The sequence below is a fragment of the Ammospiza nelsoni genome, chromosome 16, assembly GCF_027579445.1.
Source record: "Ammospiza nelsoni isolate bAmmNel1 chromosome 16, bAmmNel1.pri, whole genome shotgun sequence".
NCBI lineage: Eukaryota > Metazoa > Chordata > Aves > Passeriformes > Passerellidae > Ammospiza > Ammospiza nelsoni.
Window position 1 is genome coordinate 13,106,559 of NC_080648.1, and position 22,461 is coordinate 13,129,019.

Sequence of the window (22,461 nt, forward strand, 5' to 3'; positions counted from 1 at the left end):
GAGCTGTTGGGAAATCAGTGCTATAAAAAGTTCATCTTTAGAAATCTGGCAGATTTTTTTTCCTTAAACTAGGAGGCTTTTGCAGGCTGATGAGGACTGTGGATCTGAGGTCACTTGAATGACAGGGCAGGAGGGACTGCTGAGCACAGGCACTCCTGGTGCTTCAGGGTGTTTCTGACTGGAGAGTCACCATGGTGGGATCCACAGCCATCCTTTCTTAGGGGTGAGCACTGCAGGGCTGTCCCCATCCCATAAAATGGCTGTACTGAGGCTGCTCCTTCCCAGGTATTACTTAGAGGAGCTTCATTACAAGCTGTCTTTGCCCTTCCCTGTGTTGTGACCACTGGCCAAAGCAACCCTGGGGAATTAAAAAATCTAAAGGAAAATATCACTGTTATTTGTGCTGCTTCTGCTGCTGGGAAGAACAATTTGTGTTTTCCTTATGGGTAAAAGTGGTGCCTGTTGTTGAGACACCTCAAAATTAAATGTCCTCAAATGACAGAAATGCATTATTTTAGAATCAGAGCAATTTACCAAACAGAATAAAACCACCTAGATAAAAGAGGTCTGATCTAGGCAGGGACTGCTTTCTGCTGAGCAGAGCTGGTGGAAGCTGTCATGGAAGCGCATGACAGCTTTGAGAGGTAAAACAAGTGGTGTTTGTTTGGGATGAAAAATCAAAGGCTTCAATTTGGGTCCTTTCAAGCCCTTTACTCCTGAGCTAAGAGATACCATGAGGAGGCTCATGGTTTCCCAAAGCAAGACAGGGTACTGTGGGTCTGTCTGCCTCATCCCTGTGGCACATAGAGGATCCTCAAAAAAATGTGTAACTTGCTGTGTTGGTACTTCCCTGAAAGCTTTTCATGCCCAAACTAAGCTGTTGTTCCCTTGGCTGAAGCTAGGCAAGGATGTCCTAATAATTTACAAGAGAATCTCTGGGATACTGAGTAAAATCATAATAGTAAAAAAATCCAAACTCTTTTAATACTTTCCAAAAATTCAACAACAACAAAAAAATTACATCAAACAACCAACCAAAGCAAACCTCTCACGAAGAAACAATACATGTCCAAGCACAAGGACAAACAGGCAAACCCACGCTCAGTAGCCTCAGTGCCCCTCTCTGGTCAGAGATTCCAGGCAGTGCTGGCCAGTCTTTCTGGGATACAGCACGGGGCGTGCAGCTGCATCAGTGTGGGACTGGGACAGCCACGGGGACAAGGCTGTGCACACAATCCTCAGGGCAGGGTCCCCCTTGCTTGTGCGCACACAGCCCAGCTGGGCAGCCTGCTTTGAGTCTGTGGGCGGTTCCTGCTGTAAGAAACCTTGTTGCTTGGTTTTTCTACACAAATTATTTTTTCTTTTTTTTTTTTTTTTTTTCCCCTTGGACTTCTGTTAGCCAGTCAGGGATGTGCTGGTGGGACCAGCTGCATTCCCTCTTCTCTCCCCCAGTGTCAGGGAGCAGACATGAAGAGGGTTTGCACCAGCTGATCCATTCCACGAACAAACTGTTGGCTTGATGCAAGCCCTTGGAGCCAGATCTGGGAGCAGGGAGCCTCTGTACCCCACAAGGGGCACTGCCAGGCTGTGCACTGCTAATCCTTCCACACCTTTCTCCTCCATGACTGCTGCCATACCTGCAGTGCTTGCCCTCCTCCTCCTCATCCTCCCCATGGCCAGGAAGCCTGGCGTGGGAGGAGGCAGCATGGTGCTGGAGGCAGTCACCTCGGTGAGGAGGCAAGTTAGTCACTGGCATCCCAGGAGCATCCTCCATGTCCCAGCAGTGCCTGGAGCATCTCCCCTCCATCTGCAGCAGGAGCACCATGGAGGGCAGCGAGGGGAAAGATCCAGCCAAAATTACAACCCAGCCATGCAGGGGGGGATGCTGCAAGCTGAGAGTGACACACACAAGCCTCCCTTCAGCAGCGTGTGCCAGCCCCCTGCCCTCTGTTCTGTGTGGAAACTTCTCTCCTCATCCCAGGAGCAAGCCCCGCTAGAACATCACCTCCTCACAGCTCCCATAGTCACTCTCCACCATGTCAGAGCCCTCGTAGTTGGGTGGTGGCAGGGGCTGGGCTCGGATGCTGGGCTGGTGGCCCAGCTCGCAGTCGGCGTAGGAGGGCTGGGCCACGCTCAGGCGCATGCTGACCCGCTTGTAGCCCGGCTCGGACTGGAACGGGACCCCCTCGCCCTGCACCAGCTGCGCTGGGTAGTAGCTGATGGCCGTGTACTCGTTCTGGCACTGGGATGCCCCCACGTCCACGGGGCCCAGCGGCAGGAAGTCCTCCAGGTTCTGGTTGCTGTAGCGGGGCGGGATGGGGGCGCGCTTGTTGCTCTGGTCCAGCGGGAAGGGGAAGCCCCCGTAGAGAGCGACCGGCTCTGCGTCTGCCGGGGGAGGGGGCGGCGGAGGGAGAGGAGGGTGAGAGGAGGAGGCAGGGGGGCCCTGGATGATCTCGTAGTGGGAGTACTCCTGCACATCTGATGACAGGTACTGGGGCGGCCAGTAAGTGGTTTCTGCTGGGTAGACTGGAACGAAAGACAGTCATGTTAGATGCAGCTCTAGCAGCTGGTGCCTCTCTCTTGCCCTCCTGCAAATTCTCTCTGTAGGTAGGCTCTGAGCCTGTAGATGTGGCAGACTAGGAAAGAGAGATGTGGTCGCTAATTTGGGAATTGTGGAAACCTGAGATCACCCCTGGCCATGCTGAGGCTGTGTCCCCACCAGCCTACAGATATCCACTACTGCAGCACCCAAAAGACACACTTCATCATTATGTTTGAATGCAAGAAACCCATGTTATGAAGGGACTGGGGCAGTGATGCCTTGGATCTCTCCCTTTCCCTGCAGTTACCTTTGTGAGGAACTCCTGCATGGGGTAACCTTGCTGTCCAGAGCCATTCAAGGTGTTTCCCTGAGAATGTGATCCCTCTGCCCAGGAGCACTGATGCAAATGTCTTCACTAAAACTCCTACTGACTTTTAGGATCTTAACTTTTTTTTCCCAATTTTTCTCTTTTACGGGTTTTCTTTTTGACCCAGGATCACAGCTTGCTGTGCATTAATGGTTTCCCTGCTGACTGTGTACAAAACCAAGCAGAAAAAAGCAGAAAACTGGGATGTAGTGGTGAACCAGGAGGAAAGAGCCAATGAAAGCCCTACAGCAGGGCTGGGGCAGCATTTGCCCCTACTTTGTGGAGGAGATCGAATGTAAGAGAGATAGAATGTAAGAAAATAAAGATAGTGTAAGGTAATCTCACCCCTGAGGAGTTGCAGCTGTACTAATTACCAAAGATTCGGACAGGCCTTCACTTAACAGGCCACAGCTGTGTCCAATAAGGATGAGTGCTATAAAAGAGGGGGTTAGCTGGGTGAGAAGGAAGCTGGAGTTTGTTGGCTGTGCTGTGAAGGAGTCAGTGTGGAAGGAGTCAGTAAGGTAATGCCCATGAGAAATCACCAAGATGATATGGAACTTTTGAGATAAGATGACAACTCTACTTTGCTTCAGCCAACACCATTTTCCCTCCATGTTTTCAAACCTCAGATCCCCTTCCCAAGGGAAGGAGGGGTATGTAAGAACAAGAAGAAGCTGTGGCTACTGACCCATCTCCTCCCTGGCCCAGGTGCACTTGATGAAGGACTCGTTGTCGGAGTTGGATGGGGGTGCGGCGGGGGGCAGGTTGGGGGCCACGCTGCACACGATGGTGCCGCGGTGCTTGGGGGCGTTGGCCGAGTTGAAGGTGACGAACTCGGGGGTGCCGGCGCCCTTGCGCGGCTCGGGCGCGGCCCGGTCCAGGTTGTTGTGCGCCGCGTCGCCCAGGATGTTGAGCTCGATGGGGGGCACGGGCTGGGTGCCCACGCCCACGCTCTTGGAGAACTCGCTCTTGGAGAGCAGGTCGGGGTCCTCGCGGGCCACCGGCTTGTGTGCCTTGGCGCGGTGGCAGCAGCGCTTGCGCACCAGCACGAACACCGTGGCCAGGATGGCCGCCCCCAGCACGCCGGCCGCGATCTCCGCGATCTCCTCGGGGCCCAGCGCCCAGCGCGTGGGCACGATGGCCGGGGTGATGATGGGCTGGGTGCAGTACTCCCCCTGGTAATCGGATGGGCAGATGCAGTACACGGAGCCCTGGCTGCTCACGCAGCGCCCGGCGTTGCGGCACGGGTTGTCTGGGCACTCCTCTGCCAGCTTCTCGCACCTGTGCGGAGAAAGGGATGGAGATGAGCCCTGTCAGCCTGGGATGCACCAGAACTGCCTGATCCTGGTCAGGCTCTGGCTTACACCACCCACAGATGCCCTGTCCTGGTCTGCTGTCCCTCCCTCGCTGGATTCTTGCTACCTGCTGATCCTGGCAGAAGATCCTTGAGTATAAAATGATGGTTTTCAAGAGGCCATGTTTTACAGGGTGGTCCTATTTTTCAGTTGTACACCCAAATTAAAATAGGGGGCTTTCTGCCTCAGAGCAGTGTTTGGAATTCTAGGGCTAACACTGCATAGAGAGATGCTCCCATCCTGTTAAATTAGGAAGCCCAGGGTCAGTATGAGGTGTGTTAACCTCTTATGAAGTCTCCCATGTCCTCCAAGCTCTGTGGAGCCTCTGGATGGTCTGTGGATATCTGCAGGTTACAGAAAACATTTGGGAAAAGACCACCATGTGAGATGGTGAATGGACACCCTTGCTGAAGAGGCTTTTTGACATTTTATGGAGCATCTGCAGAACTGAGATGGTATTTCTGATTCTCTGTCCTGGTCCCACCCACACACAACATGAATGTTTGCCAACAGTATAGGGGACCTTTCCTTCCAACAGCAATGACCTCCCCATGCTGAAGGGAATATACAGTGCTTTAGTGGCTTTTCCTCCCTTTTTTTGCTCTCATTACTGAACAAACTGTGAAGTCTGCACCGCTCTTGTTGTAGTCAGTGATTTAGGATGTGTGAGCTGGTGTGTGTGACATGTACCCACAGGCTCTGGCCGATGTCAGGTATTACACTGCCACCTAATGCTCAGCCACAGGCCTTTATTCCAAGAGCTGAACAGATAATTTCTGCTTTTGCCTTGATCCACAGGACCAGTGTCCATCCTGGCTAAATGGGCAAGGAAGAAGCATGAACTGGGTGTGATGGGCAAGGCAGAAGGATGAACTGGGTTTGATGCTGTTTGAGCCTGTGCTGGGAATCACTGACCAGGCTGGGCTGGAGGCAAGGTGGGGGTCTTAGAAGGGCTGCTGGGCTGGGGTGGTAATGCCCACTGTCTTGAGCTGGGATTTGAACTGGATGAATCACAGCTGTGAGCTGGGACAGAGATTTCTTTTGCATGAACCCCACAGAGTTCCCAGATAGAAACAACCCCTTTAGCACTCTGCAGGGTGGGTGTTGAGGCTACTGAAGCAGGGGGCACCTCACAGCTCTGCCAGCAGGTTCCCCCAGCCCCAGGGCCCCCTCCTGCCGCCCAGGGCAGCGCCTGCCTGTACCCTGCTGCCAGGCCCCCCATAACAGCCAAGATGTTCCCGTTGCTGCTGAACTCAGCTCCTGTCACAGGGAGCGGCAGTGTGTGCCAGCAGCACTGTGTCCCATCACAGAGAGCCTTTGCACTGCCCCACAGCACCTGCAGGCACCAAAATACTTGGAGAAAAGTTTCAGTTTTCCCTCCTGCTCAGAGGAGCAGTGGCCACACGATGGCAGAGTTATTTGTGTCCTGCCCTGCTCAGCTCTGCCCTCCAGCACCTCCTGGCTGCAATGCTCGGGCGCCTGCAGTTTGCAATTAATCCCGGAGTGTGTGGACCTGGTGAGCTCCAGGAAGGTGCAAGGCTCATGTTCTCAGCCCATCAGGGGACGTCACCTGTCCCAAAGCCCCCCCCAGGCCTTACCTTTCGCCCAGGTACCAGTCAGGGCAGTGGCAGGAGTAGCCGGTGGCCGAGAGGGTGCAGGTTCCCCCGTGCAGGCAGGGCTTGGACTCGCAGGGACTGTCCCCAAGCTCACAGTGCTCACCAGAGAACAGCCCGGGGCAGATGCAGGTGTAACCTGGAGAGGGTGAGAGTGAACATATCCGTGAGGAAAAATGGGCAAGGACAGGGAGGAGCACAGCCTGGTGCTGATGGCCCCCACAGGGGGCTCACACAGTATCCAGGCACAGGAATTTGCTGCTGCAGCAGATGCTGTGGGACACCCAGGCCATCCCTGGAGGCCTGATGGGTTCATTACAGGACCTGGTGTGGCTGCTGGAGGCTGGGTGGCTGTTCTGGAACAACACAGTGGCACTAGGGAGCTGATTGAGCAACAAGTCAAGCCCGTCCTCTCCTGACACAGATCAGGGATGCAGTCAGGGCATGGCTTTATTGCACGGAGAAGCTGAGGGACAAATCTGGGATAAAGGAAGGGGAACTTGGCTGGCTGATTCACAGTTTCTGACTCTGTTGAGTGCAATCCCCTGTAATTTGTTGTTCTCAGGAGTCTTTGGTCCTGCGAGTTCTCGTGGTATGAAGTGCCTGTCTCAACTTGCCGAGTTTCTCCTGCTTGCAGGAGATGTCTGCTCACAGACAGAGAGAAACCCAGCAGAGCCAGGCACTCGGAGGGGCTCCTGCTGTTTGTGCTTTTGGCTGCTGTTTAGCATAGCCCCAAGCGTGGGAATGTCCCTGGCTGTGCTGAGCTCCTGCTCGTCACCTGGCTGGTGCTGCTGTGAGGGAAATTCAGAGTTTGCACCTTCCAGCACACTTGAAAAGTCTTTGCTACTCATCCACAAGCTGAACAGCCCTGCTTTAGAGCACAGGGCAAACAACCTGGGCCTGTTCCCACATGTGTGTCAGTGCCTGTACCAGAAGGACGTGCTGACACTGGTGCAGCAGGTGCTGGACATTGCCCACAGGGCTGTGTGTGCCCAAACACAGGTCCTGGATGTGGGGCTCACTTGTGTTTGTGGTCCTGGGGTGGTGCTGGGCTGGCCTGGGTGCTCTCCCCACAGCTGTGTTCTCACACGGCCACGTGGTTCCCCAGGCGAGTCCCTGCCTGTGCTGCAATCCCACGCTGAGATCCTGGGCACAGCTCTGCAGGAGCTCACTGAGATCCCTGGGCACAGCTCTGCAATCCTACACTGAGATCCCTGTGGGCACAGCTCTGCATGAACTTGGGCTGCCTGCCTGGGGTACCCAGGACTGAGCCCATGGCACTCAGGGAACCAGGATAACCTCACAAATAAACATCCCTTAGGCAATCCCTTCCCTGCAACAGTGCCCTGCCTGGAGCCATGTCCCACAGGCTCTTTCTTGGCCACCCGGGCCATTTGCAGAAGAAATTGTTCATCTTGGAAGGAAGCTATGGGAAAGGTGCTGGATGATCATCAGGTTATTACTGAGGGAGTGATTTTTCACCTCCCCATCCCAACTGCATTCTCTCTGCAATGAAAGCAGGGGATGCCTTGACTTAGAGCAGAGATGTGTTTTCCCCTCCAGGGCTTTGAGCTGCTTCCAGCCCAGCAAGTGAGCTTTTCTGTGCAGAGGGTCTGAAGGCTGAGGTGTGAGTGCCAGCCAGACTAACTGTTCTGTACACTTACACCTGGTGTCAAACAAGTTCACCTGAACCAGGCAGCTGCTGAGTCGACAGGGCTGGGAATCTTGTTCCCAGAGGCAGCGGGCAGGGCAGGGGAAGGTGGTGCCTCCTCTGTCCTCACTTGCTCGCTGGGCAGGGTGTGCTTTGGCAAGGGCCCCAGAGAGCTGCAGGAGCAGCTTCTGCCCCACACAGCAGCGTGGGAAGAGTCCCACTGCCCCTCAGAGGGGCTGAGGCACAGGCAGTACCCATCTCATGGAGGGTGTTATGGGGTGCAGCCCTGCTGTGCTGGCAGCTACAAGGAGTTGTAGGGCAGTGACACAGGGTGGACATCACTGGGAGCAGCTCTTCTGCTCACAGCCCCTGTCCCTGTGACACAGGACACAGCTCACTGCAAGGAGCCCCTCTGAGGGCAGCAGGGACACTGCCTGGGGCAGAGCCTGTATCAAACCTCTTTTGGGCGTGTGTACCCCATGTTAGCCTGGGACTCTAGGATTTGAGCTTACGGTTTTCCCATATCCCTTTGCATAGCCCTGGGGAGTCGCTCACTGCAGTGGGAAGAGTCCAAGATCTTGGCTTGTTTCTGCCCAGATTCCATCACCACATGATTCCATCTTGCCTGATTCCAGCCTTGTTAACAGCTCCTTAAGCAAAAAGGATGCAGAGGGGTGGGTGGAATCTCTACATGCATTTGAGTTTTTGGCAACACTCTGCTCTCCTATGTCATGCGCACTCCTCAGAAACAGCTTCCTGCCCTCTGGGCCCGTGGTCCACCGGTGAGAGCCAGGATGATGATCTCACAGCCTGCAGCTGCTGCTGCACTGAGCCACCTGAGGTCCCCTGGGATAGAGGATCTCTGCCTCCCCTCTGGAATAACCCCTCTACAGGGATAATAAAGTTGTTGCATCTTTCCCCCCGCTCAGTGTTTACTGCTCTGCACAGCCCTGTGTGGGATGTTCATGTACCTCCTCCATGAGTTTCGGAGCACATCCCGTTGTTGAGGCAAGGGTTGCTGCTGCAGGCACCGCTGGGGGAGCAGCACTGCCTTATCCCCACCTGCTCCAAGACTTCCTTCGACTGCCCTTTCCCTGGGAGGAGAACAACTTCTCTGCCGTTGATTGCAACCAGGTCCAGGCAGCCCCTGAACCCCCGAGTGACCCTCTGGGACTGCAGCGGCTTTGGGAGGCCCCCAAAGACCAGGTCTCTCCTGCCCTGGGGGACACCACAGGTCCCTGGCAGCTGGAGGGAGGCGTTGCCCAGGCCATCGACGAGCAGGCGGACGGAAGAATTCTTCACCTCCAGGAACACCGAGTGCCACTCGCCGTCGCTCACAAACCGTGAGGAGGACAGGTTCCCAGAGGAGCTCCCCTGGCAGCTGTAGCCAAGGTGAGGCACTCCATTAACCATCTGTAAAACATACAATCACAGGTAGCTGTGACACAGGTGGCTGAGGACTCATTTCTCCTGCTGCTTCATCCCCCTCTCCTGGCCTTCACACTGGCAGTTGAGATTACTCCCAATTTTCTGATTCCAAGAAGTACCAAATGCAGCCCCTTTCACCTTTTTTAACCTATGTCTGGATGAATTAAGTGACTACAACTCCTTTATTTTGCAGAACACCCTCACCTCTCTGTCACAATTTCACCCGTGGTCCTTCCTGGCAGCCTTTGACCAGCATGCAAGGAAGGAAGCCCATCTTTCCATGTCATAGAGCCATGGGATCATACAGCTACTGCTGCAGCTGCTTGCCCTTTCTCCCACCCTCCTGACCCTGATCAGAGCCCTGGCATTCAGACTATCCATAAGAGCATCACCAGTGACAGATGGGCTCTTGTTCTGGGCCACGTGGCTTTTGTTCTGTTCTCATTGTCTCATTGGTGGTGAGAAAGGTGCTGGAGCAGTTGTCCCTTTGGCAGGGCTGAAGGTGGTGAAAGAATCTTATTGAGGAGAAGCACTGGCAGCTTTCTCTGGGGGAAAAAGCAGGACTTGGGAGGCAGAGAAAGGAATTACTGTTGTACCCATGCTGGAAAACCAGGCCAAAGTTACTGATATGTGCTGCAATCCAATCCTTGATCTCCAACAGACTGGAGAGAGACAAGGTACTGAGCTGCTAAAAGTGAACCACACCAACATCCTCTGCATTAAACTGGGACATCAGAAATTCCTATTTCTGGCCCAAGATTCATCTTTAAAAGTCATATAGACAGAGAAAGGAAAAGTTAGCTGTGTTGCTTCAGGGTGAAGTCAGGGTTAAACCCCTTTTTCACCTCTATCTCCCCAGTGCTTTGCTGATAAAACCTCTCTCTCACAGAAGCCAAGATCCTATGGAGAAGGACAAAAGGGATGGAATGAAGTGTTGGTGGGAAACCTGCAGAGCCTGCTATGTAACATCAAGCAACTGATCCCAGGCAGGAGAGATGTCCATGGGGGACATTAGAGACAGCAAGGAGGGTCTGATTCTTGGAAGGGGTTAGAAGAGTAGCAATGATTATGGGCTACCCTGACTTTAGAGAAACCCACACACAATATGAAGGGACTACTCTGGGGCAGAGCAGAACAACAGCTAACTCTTAGAGAGTTTATACCCCATGGTATACATCAATACCAGTGGGAGGAGATGGCAACTGCTGAAGAAAGAAAGAACAAGAAGCAGCTGGCACATGGCATGGAAGGGCCTCAGGGCAACATGTGTGTAAATCCCTTTGCACAACTGGCAAGCACACCAGAGAGCTTTGTCACTTCACTTCATCTGCAGGAACATGATTTCTCTTCAGATGGGTCTGTAGATTTGGCTTATCAATTTCTGGGGCTGGGAGACAGCTGAGAACTTGATTCCCTGGAGCAAGAACTGACACACTGCCAAGCCCTTCCCAGCTTGCCAGGTCTGCCATCCTCTTCCCGTAACCTATTTCTGAACATCAGGAGAGCTTAGAGAATGGAAAAGTGGTGATATGCATGCTCTTGGGAGAGCTCATCCTCTTCATCAAATCTACAAACCATCAGCTATGGTCCTTTCAAGGCTTTGGCTCATATCTGGAGTACTTCAGTCTAAAAAGTTTAAAATCTTGAGGGATTCCTTCATTTTTATCAGGCCAGGTCGTTTAGAAATCTTTTTATCCCTAAGATTTGCTAATAAAGTGAGTCAGGAAAGAAATTATTTACAGGCACTTTTATGGAGGAGGCTTTACGAATGTTTCCTATTGAAAAGATTGTGGAGACAAGCTTGGCCACAGGACATCATGGGCTCACTGAACTCCACCAATAATGAGTGTTTTCTCCCTTGACTCCCTGTGCTGGCCTGAATCAGTGGAGTCTCTTGTCATCTTGTACTTCCTGGGCACCACCCAACGTGCTGGATTCCTTCTGATGAGCTCTTTGGTGACTCCTTCCCAGAGGTGAGGTAGAAAGCATGAGACCCTTTATGAGAAGTTTTTCACACTGGCCCTTTAGAGTTCAGCCTAAAGTCACTCTCAGAGATGGGTACAGGACACATGCATGATATTTCTCTTCTCCTGCTCTTCAGGAGTGATGGCTGTGGCAGCTGGAGCTTGAAATATGTGCAAAAGGCATGTGCGTGGGGGTTGGCTGCTGTGCAGCTCCCTGTCTGAGTGGGTCTGAGTAACTGTGGAAAGATGGAACAACAGGAAGATGGGGTTGTGAAACCATGAGAAGGGATGGGGAAATCCAAGAACAGGATGAACACTTCCAGGTAGGTTATAGTGTGTAGATCTCAATGTGATCAGTCTCAAGGACAAATCTCTGTAAGCTAGTAAGCAGGTGCTGTGATCTTAGTCTCCAGTTAGTCTGAATTCAGTTGATGAGGAATATATAAAACAGCTTTTCTTTAGTAATTTGCTGCTTTCCTTCTGTTGGCCAAGTGGAAGAGTGAGATGATCTTTGAATGCTTTGGTAAGTTCAGTGCTCAGCTGAGGGGAGGAGAGTAATCAGAATGAAATACTCCTCTCTCTGCAGGTGTCTAAAATAGTGAAACCGTCTGAAGAAAGTGGTTGGAAAGAGGGGAGTTTGTGTGAAAAATACAATTTTGGATTCCTGTTCTTTCTTTTCTGTCCATTAGTGTAAAGAACCTGTAATTTGAGGTATGGGAGAAAGTTTGCCCTTTGCTAAAGTGGAAACAAACTGGTTTGGGAACAACTCCACCTGATAAATTCTTTGCCCTGAGAGGTGAGATGCAAGAGAGGAATGAAGAAACCAGAAAGAGGGTGATGTAGACCTGCTATGAGTGTCTGATGACTTCACCAGAAGTCACACCAGAGACCAATACATGCATTTACATGTATAGAGAACGATTTCCTGTTGTAGTTGCAGCAATTGCCAAACTCTGCTTGGCTCTCATTTGGTCTTCCCAAGTCTTGTATTTCACGGATTACTAAGGGTACATATTTTTGCATATTCTTTCTGTGATTCCCTTCCCTGAGAGAGTGAGGTTTTTGTGGCTGTGGAGAGCAGTCCCCTGCAGTGCCATACCCACCTCCAGCGTGGCGTGGTCGCTCCCGTTGGCGTGGAACACGACTGCGTGCTGCTGGTGGGTCTTGAGGCGAAAGTGCATGTGCCAGGAGCCAGCCTGGGAGTGCTGGTACCAGATGTAGCTGTGGCCCCCAAACCTCACAGCTGTTCCTGAAAGGAGAGTGAAAGAAAGGTCTCATCTCTGTGGCACTTTGAGGCTATGCACGGTATCAAGCCTTGCCTCTTTTGCTAGCCTGATGCCACAGCTGTTCAGGAGCTGTCCCATCCACAGCAACCCATGGATCCCTGCACTGCATCTCCCACAGCCCCACCAGGAACTCCCAGTATTTCTTCTATGCACTCAACTGTGAAGCACCCCTGAAATATCAACCTGGCTATTTCTGTCCTTCAAGGTGCCCTCAGTGTGGCCTACAAAACCCTTGAATTTCTCCGTCCTTAGTAAGTTTTTATATTATTCTGTGGTATCCCCTTATGTTCCTGCCCTAATGTCACTGATCTCTGCTCCCTCCAATTATTTCTTGAAATATCCTAGAACCAGTGTAACAAATATATTTTATTTGGCTTTCCTCAAATTTATTTGTTATTCTGTGCTTTGGTCCAGAATCAATACAAGAGATAAAAGATAAAAAATTCTAATCGCTGACCTTCATTTCCTGCTAAATATGAGTGACTTTTCCCAATCAGAGAGACAGATGTTGCTGCTATTAAATGCTACAGGAGATCAATTTTTAAAATGAGACTATATGAAACTTTCGGAGTTTAAAGTCTTTGAAGTTGTGGGCAGAACTGTTGGTCACTGGGCAAGCTAATTCCATGGAAAATCCAGGTGCTCTATAATGTACTGAAGGAGAACACAACATGCCCAGGTTTATAGAAGGATTGCTCACCATTGCACGAGCAGATCTGCTCCAGGCTGTGCCGTGGGGTGAGGACGCTGAGCCGGGCCGTGCTGTACGTGGACATCATGCCTGGGTCCAGCTGGATGGTCTCCTTGCAGACACGGTGGGCACAGTCTGACCCGTGACAGGGCACATGGATTGCTTTCTTCATCCGGAGCCCCACGAGCTGGTCCATCTCCCCAGCTGATCCAGTGAGCTTGCTGGCCAGCACCCGCGGCTCATACAAGGAGCCGTGTGGCTCTCCGACAGCCAGGAGCAGATCCACTCCATCCGAGGCAGCTGCAGGCTGCAGGCTGGCCATGTGGATGTTCTGGCGCCGGGTGACAAGGATGTTGCCCAGAAATCTCTGCAGGTTGCGCCAGTGGTCCCCCACAAACTCCTCGGGGGAGAGGTGTCGGAAGTGCAGCACCACGGCCTTGTCCAAGGCCTCCTGCGTGAAGCACCACACGTGGACACTGACGCTTGTGGTGGCTGTGAACGTTCCGTCGCTCACTGTCACGTTCAGAAGGTAGTGCCCGTGGGGGAGCTTGTCCCCAGCAATGATCTTCCCATCTGCAGCCCCGACTGAGAAGAGCCCCTCCTTGGGCACCTGTGCCACCAGAGTGTACACCAGCGTGTCGTGGGGGTCCCGATCTGTGGCATGGATCTTGCCCAGAACGCCGCCTCGGAAGGCCTCCTCGTTGGTGGTGATGAATATTTCCAGGGGAAGGGCTGAGGGGGCGTATTGGCTCTGCTCAGTCACTTGGATGTTTATAAACGCAGATGAGGAGAGGGGAGGGATGCCACTGTCAGAGACCTGGCAAGGAAAAGAGGAGGATCTGTTACAGCCACACACTGACTAACTTTCATCTCACCTGACTGGGGAGGTCTTGCAAAGGAGAGCGCCTTTCAGGGAGCAGTGAGGGGAAGCTCTCAGGCAGCAGGCAGGGAGTGAAGAAGGAATGAGAAAACTTGGCAGCAGTGTTGGAGCTCTGCCTGGAGAAAGCCCTAGGGAAAGGGCAGCTTCCCTGCCTTGGGGAAGGATGGAGGAGACTGAGGAGGCCTTGGAGACTGACTGAGGCCCTCTGCTAGTGATGGGGTCACACTCACTTCCCTTTGCATTCAGCAGGGCTGAGGCACCTCTGAGTGGCTCTGAATATTCCTGAGGGTTAATAATTTTTTGTGATGTTGCCAATCTTTGTGGTTCCTCGTGTAACTGAGTGTACAGAGATGTAAAGCAGTTATGCACATAAACACATTCGCTCACGTTCCAGGCTCTTTAAGCCCCTGTCCCACCTCTGACAATATCTGTCTAGCATTGAGTCAAGGAACCTCAAACAGAAAAATGCAAATAATCAGATTATGGGATAAATTTCTCCCTAATGCTAAGCAGTTAGAGGTTGAGGTTTGTAATATAATAGTACCCAGCTTTTGCAACAATTGCCATTACTGAAAAGTATGTACTTTACATGTTATTATCCTTTTGTTTGTAATGGACTATCCCTACTGATAACGTTGAAAAATAATGAATTCATTCTGCAACAACAGAAATCCTTTTTGAAGAGGAACTGAAACCACTTCTTAAATGACAAGGATAATTAGAGAAAGCTTGTAGGACCAGATCCAGGTCTCACTTTAAATTGCAATTCACTAGAATGATTATGGGGAAAGCATCTGTCTAAGGAAACTGCTGACAGAGTATTGTTCATGATCATATTATCTGATTTTATCAACACAGAAGCTGGCCCCCTGCTTCTTGTGGGCAGACTGTGTGGAGAAATGAGCTCTGCAGCTGGCTCCAAGCTGCAAAATTTGTGCCTGGATTGGATTTCTTCAAAGCCAGAGATGTTTTCATTTAGCTGGGCCATGCTAATCGCATTTTATTGCTACTTAAGCTCACTGGGGAATTCAGAGACCAGGACAGTAAGACAGGCTCTACCTGGACTTGCAATAGGTACTGTTCTTTCACTCTCCTGTTCAGGACAGACGATGTCACCAGCAGACCATTTTGGGTGACTTCAAAGGCTTTCCCACCATTGCCCTGGGTGATCTGGAACGAGTATGGTGGTCCATTTTCTGAAGAGTCTCTATCGCTCATAATCAGCTCCAGGACACTTGTCCCCACGGGAGCATTCTCCTGAAATGGGGAACAACACTATTGGAGGAAGGAGAGCAAAGAGAAATGGCCCAGGGGAGCCCACAGTGCCCCAGGAGCTGCTGGATCAGGAACAGGAAAACAAATCCCACCCTGCCCTAGAACACACAGAGTACAAAGCAGCGATGTGATTCATCACTGTCTCCCCACTTTACTCCAACAGCAGCCTAGGAATGAGTTCCTGAGTGCAATGACAGGGATTGAGAGAACAAACTGTCTCCTGGCTTACCTGCACCACCACACTGTAGTTGAGCTGGAAGAAGCGAGGAGGGTTGTCATTGACATCAGACACATGGATGTGCACAGGGACATCACTGAACTGAGCAGGCTGGCCATTGTCCGTGGCTCGAACTGTCAGCGAGTAACTGGGGATCTGGAGGATTTGTAGTGCAGGATTACTTGGAGAAATGGCAGAATGGTGGCTTTTTCACATCCCACTTTTATTCTGCTGCAGCTTGTTGAAATGCCCGAGGTCATGCGCCATGGCCACAACAGCCTTGCCTTTGGCTAAGGCTCTCCATCCATAAATCTCACTCAAAGCTCATTGCTAAACTAAATCAGCCTCACAACAGTTGGAGAAAAGAGAAACTTGGCAAAGATGGATGAAACTAAGCTGGGCAAACACCTGTCAATAGTGGTTTAAGAATCATACAATCACACAATAAGCTGAGCTGGAAGGGACCAATGAGGATCTTCTCCTGTTCCTGCACAGGACATCCCAAGAACTCCATCATGTGCCTCAGAGTGTTATCCAAAGGCTTCTCAACTCTGGCAGGCTGAGACAAGCTGCTGCTGTTTTATGAATAAGAGATTGTCCAGGTCACCTTTCTTCTCCCCACACCTGTTTTCTCTAATGCAGAGAAGCAGAACCCAACCATGTTGGTGTCCACAACCAACATTCTCAATATTGAGACCAAAACTCAGAGCTGTGGAAGGTGTCCCTGCCTACAGAAGGGGTTGGAAGTAGATGATGCTCAAAGTCCCTTCCAATCCAAACCATTCTATGATTCTATACTGCCTTTCCTAAAGCCCAGCCTTCCTACTGCAGTATCTGTGAGTCTAGAAAACAAATTATTGCCTTATCTTCTACCTACAATATTGTGAGTAAATAATTCAGAAAAGAGGAGGTAGCTGAGTAAGCTGTTCTCCCTCAAGACTTTTGGGGCACATCTGTTTCAGTCTTCCCATTCTCATTTTCATGAACTCACCTCCTCCCTGTCCAGATGCTTGGCAATGCTGATCTGCCCATTTTTGGGCTGAATGGCAAAATGTCCCAGTGGGTTCCCTTCCACAATGGAATATGTGATCTGATTGTTCATGGACCCATCCAAGTCATCAGCTGACACCTGTTTGGAGGAAAAACAACAAAACACTAGGATCCTTGGGCCAAAAAGGACATGCCATGGAGAAATGGGACCAGTTTGTCATTTTACGGTATTGGTTTGACCTTGCCTAAGTGAGGAGGGGGAAAGGAGGGTAGTTCAGATAAGTGTCATCCAATAGTTTTTTCAAAACAACATAGTTTCCTCAGCTTTCTCCTCATCCTTTTCCTGATTTTACCACCCCTGTGATGGTTATAGGCTGGACAGGGAACTCCACATCACCTTGGACTCTGCTATTCTGCCCAGGGGAGCCTCTGCCTTCCCCAAGCCACAAGAGCATCGTCCTTTTTCAGGCATTTTTGTTTTCTTGGGATGTTCTCTCAAAGCTCCTAAGCCTATCCTTAATTTTCACTTAAAGGTGTCTCATAAGGCAAAGCCTGCGGAGTTTCAGGAATTCTGCCAATCATCCTTTTTTAAAGTCATATTTTAATCTTAGATGCTGAACACCACAAGCCCACTGAGGTCATTGTGTCCAAGGAAAAGAAAAGTGCACAAGAGGAGTGAATATTGCATAGCACAAATAAGGAGGAGGTAAAGACAGCTGGCGTGGTTCAGCCATACCGTGAGGATGATCTCTCCAATGGCAGCATCCTCCCGAATGTCAGTGGAGTAGGGATCCTGGATGAACTCTGGTGCATGGTCATTAATGTCAGTGATGTTGATCACCACCATGGTCACATCACTGAGAGAGGCTGAGCCCTTCCTCGTGCCCTCAATGGACAGGTAATACTCATGACTTGCTTCAAAGTCCAGGCTCCCGTTGATGTATAAGGCACCTACGTTGAGAGATGGGGAGGAAAGGACAGAAAATACTTCAAATGAATGGCACGTGAGATTTCTTGGAATACTGCAGGTATGCCAAGGCAACTGCCAAACTGCCAGCTGAAACAGTAGTTGACCTAACTTTAACCCCCTTGATGAGGAAGAATTAGCAAGAGCCTTGTGACCAGAGAGGCTGAGGAGCCACTGATGAGGATGTTACAGCGAGGGCAGAAGGTCACTGCTGATGCAGCCAAGGGCTTGTTTCAGGGAGTTAGCACTGGCCTTCTGATAACAGCTCTTATCACATTGCTGTGCAAACAGTATAGGGCTTTATTTGGCTGGTAATCATGGGCTCAACACCTGCCCATGGTTAGAGTGCTATTATCTATGTTCATTGAGCACTACTGAATAAAGCTGCCTGTAACCCTGGGCAGCAGGTTCCTTGTGGGACCTTGATGGAAAGACTTTTTAAATGAAAACACTTTCTCCTGAATTTTGAAGTGGGAAAATTTTCTCATCCTGTTCTCTATGTATCCCTCATTCACACTGGACCTGTCTCAGACACACAGGAGGAATCTTTCTATCAATTTCAGTAAGATTTGGATCACTCCTTAAGTGACTTGAATGGCAAAATCTGAAGTAGAAAAGAAGACTGTATTCCCTACTCCTGTGCTGGGTAAAAACAGAGGTAAGCAGAAGTGGGAGCCAAACAGGGAAGAACCAGAGAAGATGCACACAAAGACATCCTTTGATGTTGGATCATCCTGGACCTGCTAGGGCACAAGATCATTTTACCTGTGTTTGAGTTGAGCTGAAATTTCCCGTGGTCATTGCCGTTCACAATTTCATACTTGATCTCTCTGTTTTCTGCGTTGTCCCTCGTCAGGACTGACAAGTTGAGGACCTCGGTGCCAACAGCCACATCTTCTTTCACCACGGCCACGTACTCAGGGGCCAGGAAAACAGGCAGGTACTCGTTGAGATCCACAACAGAGACAGTGACAGTGCCCAGGGAAGAGAGGGGCTGCGGGCTGCCCCGGTCGGTGGCACAGACTGTCAGCTCAAAGGCCGAGTGCTGGGAGTCCTTCAGGGGCTTTTCCAGCCGGATCACCCCCGTGGTTTCCTCAATTGAAAAGTGTCCATTGGCAGAGTCAGACAGAGAATAGACCACCTCAGCGTTGAGACCTGGAAGGGAAACAGACTGCAATAATTCATGGGCAGGGATGCTGTTTGGTTTATTTATTTATAATGCATTAGGATTATATGAACAGAATGAGCTTCAATTCCCAGGGAAAATGGAGGCTGTATGAACATCATACCAACATTGAGTGTGCTCCTGTCCATCTGCAGGTTCAGCCATCTAGCCAGCCCTCACCATTACCCACCAGTGTCAGCTGTCTGCACTTACTAGTGTTCCTCATTTTTAATTACCTTGTTTTCAAATGTAATTTCTCTTCATATCTGCTTCCAAAGAAGAGAAATATGATCTTTCTGTTCTAAATTCAGCCTCTGCTGGAGAAGTTCACTGAAAGTTCCTTTCTTAGGAGCCTTACCTATACTTCTGAGAATCTCTGTGTTTTCCGGAGGACCTCCCCATCCATATTACCTACCCCACCCATATCTAAAGCTCCTTTTCTCCTTTATTACACTCATTCTCAGTCCTCATCTTTGAACAAGTTTCTGTCCAGTTTGGATCCCTGCGTCACAGTTTGTGCTGTGCATCACAGCCACAGTTACTGAGCACATTCTCAAGGAAGGTCTGCATGTTTCTACAGATACTGTGCTCCCATCAGGGTCACAAAAATGCTGATGCCAGCCCAGTAGTCAAGAATATGTCAGCGATGAGATCCAGGCACATCTTCGCCAAGATTCAATCATCTAAACCCACTGCGGTAGCACTTCCCTGCATTTCAAAGGCTTCTCTTCAGAATGAAAGATGAACTCTACCAACACGTAAATCCCATTCTGACTCACCTTCATCAAGGTCCCTGGCAGCAACCACAGCGATGGGTGTCTTGGTTGTGGTGTTATCAAAGACGGCCACGGCGCAGTGGCTGGGGAAGAACCTGGGTGCGTTGTCATTGGTGTCCTCGATGATCAGTGTCACATCAGCCTGGCACGAACGGCCCCCGCCATCAGTGGCTTTGGCTACGAGGTGGTACACGGGCTTCTGCTCACGGTCCAGGGGTGCAGATGTGGTCAGCTCCCCTGTGGGAAAGAACAGGAGGTGGTCGTGTCTCCAGCAATCACAGCTGAAGCCTACAGGACCTCAGAGAGCTGTTTTCCTGGATGAACCGTGGGAGACAATAATTGAGCTAATAGTGGTGATGTGTCCACGCCACATTGCCCAGGGCTATTCTCGGATCATTGCCAGTCAGGGCCCTGGCAAGGCTTTGCATGGGCAGTCCTGCAAGTTCAGCTGAACTTCATCCAAGGGATGCCATCATGGGATAAAACTGTTCAGAAATAAATTGTACTTCTAAACTCCACTGCACTGAGCTTTCTGCAATGTAATGAACCCAAGTGATCTCTAGAACAATCATCAAGTCTGTTTGAGTAAATACACTGACCAAGACACAATAAGAGGTGTTTTGGGATTTAGAACTTGTGTCTTTGGCTCAAGCCAAATACTTGCTGCTCTTTCCTCCTTGAGACCTGGCTGCTAGCAATGGTGTCTGCTCTTCATTTTAACAAAACAGATAGAGCAAACAGGATGATGTAGAATTCCCTCTCCTCTATGCTGTGGCCATTCCTTCCTAGCTGGAATAAACATCTCCTTGTGTTGGCTGAGAGGAGGTCAGTGTAGAGCCATGTTGGGAGCTTGCATTTCTCAGGGGAGGGTAAGGAAGAGGATGAAAGCAGCCCTGCTCTCACCTGTGTGTGGGCCCAGCCGGAACTCCTCAGCACCAGGGCCATGCAGGCTGTAGGTGATCTGAGCATTGCTGCCCACGTCGGGGTCGCTCGCTGATATCTTCAAAATTAAAAGACCTGGCCCAGCATCCTCAGAGACTCTCCCAGTGTAGAGTATCTGGCCAGGACAGAAGAAATCATTTGAGTTCTCTCCAAAATACCTCCACCCCATCTGAGCTCTCTCCAAAATACCTCATGGAAGGAGAACAGACCCACAGAAGCTTCACAGAGGATAAACTCTGTGTTTTATAGGGGAACACAATGTGCCTCCCATTCTTGGCTGCTGGGGTGTGGACTGGGACAAGTGAGCTCATTTCACACAAGCCTTTGAATCTCCTTTGGGAAGTAACCACCTCTGCTTGTTCTCACCACGGGTGACGTCCACACCAGCGATCAGCTCTCTACAGCAGCTAACCTCCTGATGGGAATCTCCCAGCTTAGCAGGATATAAAACTCAGTAATTTACATGCCCCTTCCCAGGAGGCTTCCTGGCATTGTTTATCTCCAAAAATTACTCTTCATAATGCTTAGGCTCTCACTTGCTGCTGGCAAACATGCTTGGAGGCTAGATTTAATATTCTTGCTTGACATGCTGCTTAATTAAAATTGTTAAGCATAATCAAAGCAACAGGATCGTGTGAGAAGAATTATGACAAGCCAAATCCTTTAACATGCTCTGCCTGTTCTTTCTTCTTTTCTATTGTTTTCTATCCCTCCCAGGATCTCCCTTTATGCCCCTGATGTCCCAGAACAGATGTCTTACCTGGCCACACTCAGGGTTATTGTCATTGATATCCAATACAAAAATTTCCACTTCCGTGGTAGCCTGAAATTTCCCATCAGAGGCCATAACCTTTAGGAGATATTTCTCTGTATCTTCTCTGTCCAGAGGCTTCTTGGAAGAAATTGTCCACTCGCCCTCAATTTGATCAACTGTGAACTGTCCCAGTACGTCTCCTTCTAGAAGGGGGCAGGAAGCAATTAAAAAAAGGCATTTACTAAGGGCTGAAAATCAGAAGGGGTAAGGAAACAGAATATGGGTGCGTCCACTGATGGCTCCTTGGGAGACCTGAAGGACCTGGATGCTCCTAGAGGTCTTTTCCAACCCAAATGATTCCATGACTGACTCACACTGGTGGTGCAGAGAGGGCACTGGTGGCACATCCAGCAGGTGAGGAGCTTTTGGTCAACCTCACTGCACAGCTGGGAAATACCCTGCACAATTTAAGTTATTCCCCGTCTGCACATTACAGTGACAGAAGGAAACAACTGATTGCAGAAAAGTCAGTAATGTTCTGCAGATGTGCATATTCATTGACTCAAAACCACATTGTCTCACCTTCCCAGAGCCTGTCAGTCTTTTCTGTGCATGTTCCTAAAAGGATTCAAGAGCTGTAAACACCCTGCAGACACGGTTTGGATCTTACTGTTATGGTACCATGTACAGTTGTATTTCCTCTAATCTGTAGAAGTATTTAACATATAGCTTTGTTTTCTGGGGCTACTTTTTGTTTCTGTAAGAGCCAAATTATGAGAGACAGGTAAATCCAGACTAGGGATGCTCTCTGGTACACCAGATCCCTGCTGCTCCTACTGTTGTTACACATGCTGGATTTTAAACGGGCTGGATGCTGCCACAGGAGAATCCCTCTCTCCTGGGAAGGAGCTGGTGCTCTCTGCTGACCCAGGAGGAAACACAACAGGCAATGGGGGTCAGCGAAGAGAGCTGGCTGTGGAATCTGTTCATCCTGGACTCTGAAGGGTCTCACACAGTGGGATAAATTAAATACATTCCCTTTCTGCTTTCATTTGTGCTGCAGTGATGAGGTTGTGGAGGCACAAGGTGCTGGGAAACACCAGCCCATGCCCAGATTTAGTTTCTGTGTGTTTGAAATCAGTGTGGACAGGGGGAAGCTGGACTCTGTGTTCACCTAATCCTCTCTTTTGCTGCATTTCCATGTTTATTTGTGAAGTCTGATCTGTGTTTGTACATGCAGAGCAGAGAGCACAAGGTGTTCACCCCTAACATAAGTGTGCATCCTCTCAGGTTTAAAGTACTTGAAAGTCACTACTACCTTTAAGATGGCAGAAACGTGAATACATAATGGATTAAATCTTTCCTCTCAAAGGCTTGCAAATACCTAGGCATGCCATAAACCAAATGAAAGCACCAGCATTCCTCCCCTGTTTCAGATGGTTACAACAATAGATAACAGGCTGCAGCATGATCTGGCCTAATGTTTTGACCCTGAAGGGTCCTCCTTTGAGCCTGAACAAACATTTAATTTGAAGGATCTGCCCCAGGTCTTAGAAGGACCCTTTAGGGTCAAAAAATACCATAAAAGCAAGCTTCTA

General features: G+C 50.2%; 1 protein-coding gene across 1 annotated transcript in view; it reads right to left on the bottom strand.

The window, feature by feature from the left end:
* Positions 1–1,029: 1,029 nt before the first annotated feature.
* Positions 1,030–22,461, bottom strand: part of FAT2 (FAT atypical cadherin 2) — a 44,659-nt gene continuing 23,227 nt past the window's right edge. The window contains exons 10-23 of the mRNA XM_059483930.1: positions 20,870–21,066; positions 20,071–20,224; positions 19,171–19,404; positions 17,992–18,381; positions 16,996–17,210; positions 16,261–16,398; positions 15,282–15,425; positions 14,837–15,034; positions 12,907–13,714; positions 12,024–12,169; positions 8,500–8,941; positions 5,863–6,016; positions 3,598–4,190; positions 1,030–2,526 (exon numbers count right to left, since the gene is read on the bottom strand). Of these exons, the coding sequence (XP_059339913.1) occupies positions 1,994–2,526; positions 3,598–4,190; positions 5,863–6,016; positions 8,500–8,941; positions 12,024–12,169; positions 12,907–13,714; positions 14,837–15,034; positions 15,282–15,425; positions 16,261–16,398; positions 16,996–17,210; positions 17,992–18,381; positions 19,171–19,404; positions 20,071–20,224; positions 20,870–21,066 (4,346 nt within the window). The 3' untranslated portion in view covers positions 1,030–1,993. The remainder of the gene's footprint in view (positions 2,527–3,597; positions 4,191–5,862; positions 6,017–8,499; positions 8,942–12,023; positions 12,170–12,906; positions 13,715–14,836; positions 15,035–15,281; positions 15,426–16,260; positions 16,399–16,995; positions 17,211–17,991; positions 18,382–19,170; positions 19,405–20,070; positions 20,225–20,869; positions 21,067–22,461) is intronic.